This window comes from Nestor notabilis, unplaced genomic scaffold (assembly GCF_000696875.1).
Source record: "Nestor notabilis isolate BGI_N333 unplaced genomic scaffold, ASM69687v1 scaffold25148, whole genome shotgun sequence".
Classification (NCBI taxonomy): Eukaryota; Metazoa; Chordata; class Aves; order Psittaciformes; family Psittacidae; genus Nestor; species Nestor notabilis.
In genome coordinates, this window is record NW_009940945.1 from 268 (window position 1) to 8,035 (window position 7,768).

The following is a 7,768-nucleotide window of genomic DNA, read 5'->3' on the forward strand; positions in this document are numbered from 1 at the left end:
AGGCAAGGCAGGGCGGGGCAGGGTAGGGGGGGGTAAGGTAGGGCAAAGGGGTAAGGCGGGGCAAGTCGGATAAAGGCAGGGCAGGGTAGGGTAGGAAGATGGAGCCAAGCTTTTCATGATGGGGTGCAATGGAAATACGTTAAATCTAGATGTTTAGAGTGGGTATTAGAGAGAAACTCATACCCCTTCTGGGCTGTCAAGCTATGGGACAGGTTGTTCAGAGAGGTCACAGAGTCGCCATCCTTGGAGGTTCTCAGTGCTTGACTGTGTCAACCCCTGAGCAACCGGGTTGATACCCTACTTTGAGTGGAAGGTTGGACTGGAGACTCTGTGGTCCTCTAGTGAGGTTCCTTTTTTCCATGCCTTCTACTCGTGGGGCAAGAGGTTACACCTGGTACAGAGTACAGATGACGCAGCTTTTCTTGGGACAAGTTTTCCAACTGTAGCCAGGTAGTTGCAGAATCAGGCTCTCAGAGGCACTGGATCTCTTGCTAGTTAAAAAAGCCATTTGTCCAGTATACTTCATCTGGCATAAATGTGAGGAACTAAATTTCATTGCTCCCCATCAAACTCTACATTTCTGTCTTCCAAGGTGATCTCACTCAGGCTAGTGGGCTTCCTCACGGCACATACCATATGCATCCAAAAATCATTTCTTTGGGCCCGTCAAAATACTCATTCCTTCAAAACCAGCAGCTCTTCTATGCCTGCCTTAACAAAAGGGTTGGGACCAGCTAGATTACCCCAGAACCTGTTCCTCTGAAGCAGAGAGCCTCAGCAGACCTTTTTGTCTTGCCTTTTTATTTTCACCATGGATTGGAGTCAGGCTGCCCACCTACATGTGGTACTTTTTCACCCTTCAACTTCCCTAGCAGAAACATTATTCCTCTTCCTGCGTCTCAACTACACAGGACAACTATCATCTGCTGGGGAGATAGTGGGATAGGTGAAGCAAAAGCACAGAGAGTACAAAAGAGTTGTTCATTAGGCTTTAGGGCATATTTAATCCATTTTGCTTTGGCAAACGCTGAAACAAATTTCTCTAGTGGGCCCTTAAGTGGCAATAGCCATGTTGATATTTGGTACTGTCCTATGGCAAGAGGTACTGGGGAAGGAATGGGCTTACAGACCATTTTGAAAAATCTCAGGAAACCTGTTTAGATTTGAGATTTTATTTTTTGCTGTGATGGCAGCAGAGAACAGTGAAGTCTCCAACAGCCACTTTCAGAGTGATGAGGAAGGGCAGAGAAAGCAGTGAAGGTAAAGAGCCCTCTGCAGGTCAGTGTTGGATGCTGAGGGCACAAGAGGAGTCATTGCTTGAAGTTTTCTCCCCCTCCAGCAGGGGTCCTTCCCATCTCACTGCTTGTCCTCAAGGAAGGTGCACACCTGGAGGAGATCTGAAAAGGGAAAGGGCAGGGAGAAGTTCAGATCCTGCCTTTAAACACCCCCCATTCCAACAGCCCACACCCTGCCATGCCAACATCATCATTGCATGGATAATACATCCAGTGTGTCACAAAAAAACCCATGTGTATTAACTACAGATTGTACTGAGCACACGCTGATGGGTCAGAGTGGGTTCTTTTTGCCATCTCTCAAAGTGTCTGTTTTCTAAAGGTGAGTAAAAATCTTTGACCCCTGTTGGCGCCAGAGAAGCAGACTGATCATTCAAGGAATTTTGAATACAGTATACTGGCATCTTCATGACTTATCCTCATTTTGCTTTAAAAAGAATTAAATTAACATCTATGGAATAAACTGTCCGTGCCTGAGAGGCTAAGAACTGCAATTCTTCCTGGGGATGTTACAGTTACCTGATGGATTGCAGGTGTTGAGGCTAGAAACTGAAGCATAGTACTGATCTCCAAGGAATTCCTTGTACGTTATGCCATCGCGGAGTTTGACCAGACACTTGGTCAAGTCTTTAAACAGAAGGTCCTTGGTTTGAGACTGAAACATACTGAACCTTTCTTTCTCAATTCCTTTTGTTCCAAATAGTTTCTGAAATAAAGGCACAAAGAGGTAAGTATATGTAAAACATAGAAAGCTGGCAAGATCCAGCTTCTCCAAGGCTAGCTCTTAGTCCTACTTTGTCACCATCACCCTGGGGATCCCCCAGCCAAGCTCCAAAGATTTGGCATTGGATATTCTGCTCGTGTGGTTAGATGAGGGATCTCTCGGTGGTAGGCACAGCTGTGGCAGGACTGTTTAAACAATTTTTTTCCATTTTAACATGTCACTACATGCAGAACTCATGGGCAGATGCTGCCAGCAAGTCCTTGTGCCTTAAGCCATGAGTTGGAAAAGGAGCTGACTTCCCAAGTGCCTCTGAGCAGGCCCTGATGGCAGAGGAAATACTAAGCTTTTCAGTGTAAAATCAGAGCTTGTTCATTCTGGTTACATTTACAGCAGTAGCTGTAAGACACTGTGTGTGCAGGAAGGCTTCTGTCCTCTCAGGGCTCTGCCTGATCCAGCAGGCATCTCAGAGGAGTTTCTGAAACACACCTGCAACAGCATAGCTTGAGAAGGAGGTGATAAAACCTCATGTCACACGAGTATAGCATGATACAGCAACCACCATGGTACGTCTGCTACCTAAATGCATGTTTACTGAGGTGGTAGAGGAGAAAGAGTGGTTTGGAAGGGATGAAAGAAGGGGGAGGTTGAGGGACAAGGCTGTCACCTTGTATCAGTAAGTTAAAATCTACCTTGCGCTGACTTGGGGAAACTCATTGCTCTGAAAATGCAAACATGCTGCGTAAGAACAAGCCCAGAATGCTTCCTCCGCTGCCAGTATTACTCACCTCTTGTCTCTCCAGCAGCTCACGGACTTTCTTAGCTTTCTCAGGACGGGTGACTACACCATGGGTCGGAACTTTGGCCAGGTGGCAGTCCCTATAATCCATGATATTTGCCCGTCTCCCGTCAGTGCACAGCAATTCAAATTGGTCCATTTTCAGATTTTTGGCCCAGTCTTCTTTATTTTTGCCTTTAAAGAGAATTGGTTTGGAGATTCAGAGATCTCATATAGCAGAAGAACGTCAGCCTCACAACACCTAAGTAAGGCATTTGTTCCTGCTGGAGTGCTGCACAAAGGTGTCAAGGCAGGAGCCCATGGTTGTTATTCAGGACCCCCTGAATAATTGTGCAGCTGAAATTAAATGATAGCTAGCAGGAAAGTGTCCCTGCAAAAATGCCTGGGAAAAGCCACCCTGGGCAGAAAGCTTGACTGATACTTGAATTCTGCCTCTCCTGTGGGAGGGGTGAGGTTGACAAGACAAGCAGATAAAGCTTCCTACTACGTTCTGCACTGGGAACAAAAATAACGCAGGGCAGGGGAAGGCAGTCCTGCCAAGACCCATTCAACAGAATAACCACGTACCATCAGTGTTTTCCTCGACAATTGAATGCTTAATAAAGGCCACATTCCCCTCCTCGACCAGACACCTGGGAAGTACAAAGAAAAGCAAGTGATGTGGGTGCTCGAATCCTGGCTCTTTCCTACAGATTTTATTGTGGCTTATGTCTTATTTTGTAAAATTAATCTCCAAGGACAGCTGTCCAAGGAGCCATGCCAGGAATATTTTAAGGACATGAGTCTTTTAACTCCTGGAGAAAAATATGTGTCCTCCTCACACGATAAGTAGCCAATTTATTTTATAGTCAGAAAGAAGCAGTTTGGCCAGGTTCAGAATTTGCTTTGCTTTCTGCAATGCCTGCCTGCACGTATTAATAGCTTTGTAAAAACACTAACTTGCGCCAAAAAGATTGCAAACCCTGAAGCAGGGTCTCTTTGCTATTAGATGTAAATGAAAAAAGATTCATTCTCTTTTTAAATTCATGCCCCATATGAATTACTTAGACTTAACCTGATGCTGAACAGGTAGGGAAGAGATGGCACTCTGGTGACTCGGGGGCTGACCTCTGGTCTCTGCACTTTTTAGAGGATGGCTCATTTTAACTAAGCCAAGCAGTATTGTAAACAAGGAGTGTCTACTGGCAGCACTGTTTGTGTGTCCCCATCTTTTAACACTCCTTATATGTGTTAAAAGTGTAGCACTGCTGCCATTGTAGAAGGTCTGGCCAAAAAGTTTGTGTCCCTCCAGGTTTGCATGGAGGCACCAGGACATTAGTTTTATAGAATGGGAACATTTTATGTCATTTTGCAGGAAGCTGTATAAAGAAAATATCCCATATAGGATATGTATAATACTACAGACATACTTCAGCAGTGCAATGGAGAAAAAGAGGAGGTCAGGAAATTAGCATCAGCATGAGGCTGTGCTCTGCATGTGATCTACCCGTAACTTCTGTGATTAGCCCTAAGGTACTTGGGAGCAGCCTGAGTGTTTCCACCACCTACCGGAAAGCGCCAGTATATCCGTAGTATTTCTCATGGCTGCTGGCAACGCACTTCTCAGGCGGGACCCTCCCTGAGCCCTTGCAGAGTCGGCAGAGGCGGGAGTTAGGAGGAGACCCAGGAGCACAGCCCTCACTGAAGTATTCATCTGAAAGCAGGAAAACTTTTCCTTGCACTGAAAAGTTATATTTTCTTATAATAATACATTATTGTGCTGAATTTGTATTAGTGGTCACTCGGAGCTATAAACAGGCTTTGAGAAGGAGCATGATCCAGTGGGCAGCAAATTGCATGCATCCAGTTTTCGCTATGAAACTTGTGCCAGTACTATTGATAATGAAGCGGGGCCTAAAGCTCCATTGCAATAGGCACTATCTTGGCAGAAAAAGAAGAATGGTTTTGCTGCAAACCATTCTCAGCTCACCCAGAGCCAGCCCAAGCCTCCACAGCCTTTATGGGTCATCAGAGTTGCATTTTGCAGCATTTGCCAGATATATGGGGAAAGCCAGGCAGGAGGATGGAGGGGCTGAGTCTAAAACTTACTGACGCTATCTTCTTGCAGTTAGAAATTTCATTTTAATAACTGTATGCTTAATGTGCCTTGGTCAATAATATATTCAAATTATTTTTGTTGGGCTCACTGTAATTTTCACTGATTGAAAGTCAGATGTAGAAGTTGATCTTGTATTGTAGAAGACAATCTCTAAAATCCCAGAGCCAATGCAGATTCTGACTCCCTTATTCTCAGGCAGTCAGGGCAGTCCCTTTAAGTTTCTTGAACAAAAATCAGCCCCTGTCCCCTGTTCTCAGCCCTTCCCCTCCCTTCTGAGCTTTATAAACTCATCCTTAACCCCCACTCCACACCCTGCACAAGCACCAGGACCCCTCAACTTGGGGCAGCCTGTATCCCCTTTTTGTCGATACCTTTTGGGCTGCTGCAAAGGGAAGAGGAAAGATGTGAAAAGAAAGCAAAACCCCCCAAAAGCGGCTGACATGCCATATCTTACTCTGAAGCAGTCACCAACTGCCTAAATCTTTGCTCAGTGAAACCTTAAATAACAGTCTTCTCCATTTCTCACCTCCAGGTGGGAATGTTTGAGGCATAAGAAACTTTGAAGGTGACATGAAGGATGTGAAAACATGTTTGCAAGCAGATTCCAAGCTTGAAGGAATGGATACAAAACACTACTCACCAAAATTGCAGCTCCCAGTCCTGTTGTGAATCAAGCCCATGGGGATGTTCCAACCAGCAGTTCTCCCAACAGCAGTGTGGCATGACTTCTTACCCTGCAGATTGTTCCATGTGATATCACCGTCAGATTTCTTCACAACAGCCACAGCAAAGTAGGATGCTTTCAGAAGATAAAATAAAGAAGAATTAAGAACTGACCCAAGGATCCCTTAGGAAAGCATTGGCTCCACTTGGGAGAGGGCACCTATGAACAGCGTAGCAAAAATACTTTGCGCTTATAAGTGATTTGCCAGGCAGCGACAATGGAAGAGTTTGTAGATGTGATGCATCTTCTCCCACCATGCTCCTGGGAAACTATTATCCCTGACATTTCCTGCTTTCTCCACCCACCAAACTCTGACACTTGGGTATGCAAAAAGGCTATAGCAAGACATACATGATGATTTCTTATCCCCTCTTGATTTCCTTTTCCCTCTTTAGCAAAGGACTAAAACCTTCCTTCCTCTCCCTCTTCCCATTTCTATAAAGAACAATTTCCTAATGACACAACCCAGACCTTCTATCCCTGTTCGCAGCCCTGACATCGTTATGGTGTGACTGTGCTCCAGATAGCAGGAGCTAAACACAAATCTCTGCTGTTACTGTATGCTTTGCCTTGATACCTGCTTGCAGACCCAGGCTTTCCATTTGACTACTAAATTTGTCTCCCAAATTTGTAGTATCTGCATGGACACAGTGGCTGTTTGTGTGGAAACTGGCCATTTATTCTCTACTCTTGACTGCATATATATTTTTCTACTTATATCCATCAGGAGTGTTTTCTATCCCTCTGTTGGCAGTAATTACCTGGTTCTCCTTCTGCTTTGTTGCATTGACTGTCATCTGATGGAGGGAAGAAGACAAAGATATTGCATAAAAGATATGGCAAATTAAAAAAGCAGAACAAAACCAGTGCTTTTGCACCAGCCCATTCCTCACCACCCAGACCCAGAGGGGCAGCCCAGGCTGTGCTTACCCTCATAGACTTCTCCCATCACTGGCACCAAGCCACACACACCAGCAGTGTAGACAAAACCTCCATCTAAGCTGATAGCATCTGCTTCACCTTTCTGCAATGAAAACAGTGCAGCAATCAAACAACCCTGTATGTCCTCAGACCAGAGCTTTTCAGAAATCAGATTGTAAAAGTAGCACTCGCTGTAAAGGAGATGGAGCTATGGTGACACGAGAGGCCATCCCTTAGCTTATGGACAGGCAAGGTCACATTGTCATTCATGGTAATGACTTGTAATACAATAGACTTATCGATCATGAAACTGGCCTGGCTTGCATTCCCAGCATGGTCATAACCTCTATACTTTGGGAGGGATATACTGCAATTTTTTAGCAATTACATATCTTTTTTTTTCTCCTCAGGGGGTCAACCTATGAAGGAGACCCCTCTGATGCAAATGGGGAGTTTTGATGCTCCCCTGCACTTGTAACCACCTCCAGCAGCAGCTCACTTCCCCAGACACTCAGAGGCTCAGCGGTGTGCCTCTCCTAGCATGCTTCTCTGCCAAACAGATGTCCTTATCTCACCTGTCTTTGCAAGTTCACATTTTGTGCTGTCTTCGTGGTACTGACCCAAACCCCTGAGCTGCCACCAGTATCCTCATCTGTGCTACAGAATCACTCCTCTTCTAAGCAGGCAACTGTTTTCCTCTGCATTTTCCAAAATTTGTATTTCACCTTCCCTTTCCAAATAAAAAGTTCCTTCACAACAGAAAATTGATTTTTATTTGGGAAACCTCAAGAAAGAACAGTCTCCAATGATTTTTTTTTTTTTTAAAGAATGTTAATAGATGAAAAGCTAGTCAGCCCTGTTCGCTATGATGAGGTAGGTTTCTACCCCCTGGTATTTCTCACAAAGCTCCCTATCTCCACCCCATCTATTCCCAGGCTGAAGGAAGTAATGCTGCTCTCTGTTTGGAAGGTTCACAGGGAGAAAAAAAAAGCCATACCATGATCTTAATGATGCAGTCCCTGGTATTGTCTGCCACGACGCACTCCACGTCCCCGTTGCTCACCACACTCCAGAGGTCACACTTGCTCTTCTCGTTCTTGCCTACTGCACACCACCGTGTCTTGTTTTCTCTGCGGTTGGGGTTCAGCTGGTCTGTAAAACCAGCAGACGAAGACCAAGGATGAGCCTAGAGCCCCGCTGACCAGACAGG

General features: G+C 45.2%; 1 protein-coding gene across 1 annotated transcript in view; it reads right to left on the reverse strand.

Moving 5' to 3' along the window:
* Positions 1-1,154: 1,154 nt before the first annotated feature.
* Positions 1,155-7,768, reverse strand: part of LOC104410466 (ovotransferrin-like) — a 14,253-nt gene continuing 7,639 nt past the window's right edge. Inside the window, exons 9-17 of the mRNA XM_010020630.1 lie at positions 7,556-7,710; positions 6,568-6,661; positions 6,399-6,434; positions 5,554-5,712; positions 4,364-4,508; positions 3,383-3,447; positions 2,805-2,989; positions 1,815-2,001; positions 1,155-1,397 (exon numbers count right to left, since the gene is read on the reverse strand). Coding sequence (XP_010018932.1) covers positions 1,357-1,397; positions 1,815-2,001; positions 2,805-2,989; positions 3,383-3,447; positions 4,364-4,508; positions 5,554-5,712; positions 6,399-6,434; positions 6,568-6,661; positions 7,556-7,710 — 1,067 coding nt within the window. The 3' untranslated portion in view covers positions 1,155-1,356. The remainder of the gene's footprint in view (positions 1,398-1,814; positions 2,002-2,804; positions 2,990-3,382; positions 3,448-4,363; positions 4,509-5,553; positions 5,713-6,398; positions 6,435-6,567; positions 6,662-7,555; positions 7,711-7,768) is intronic.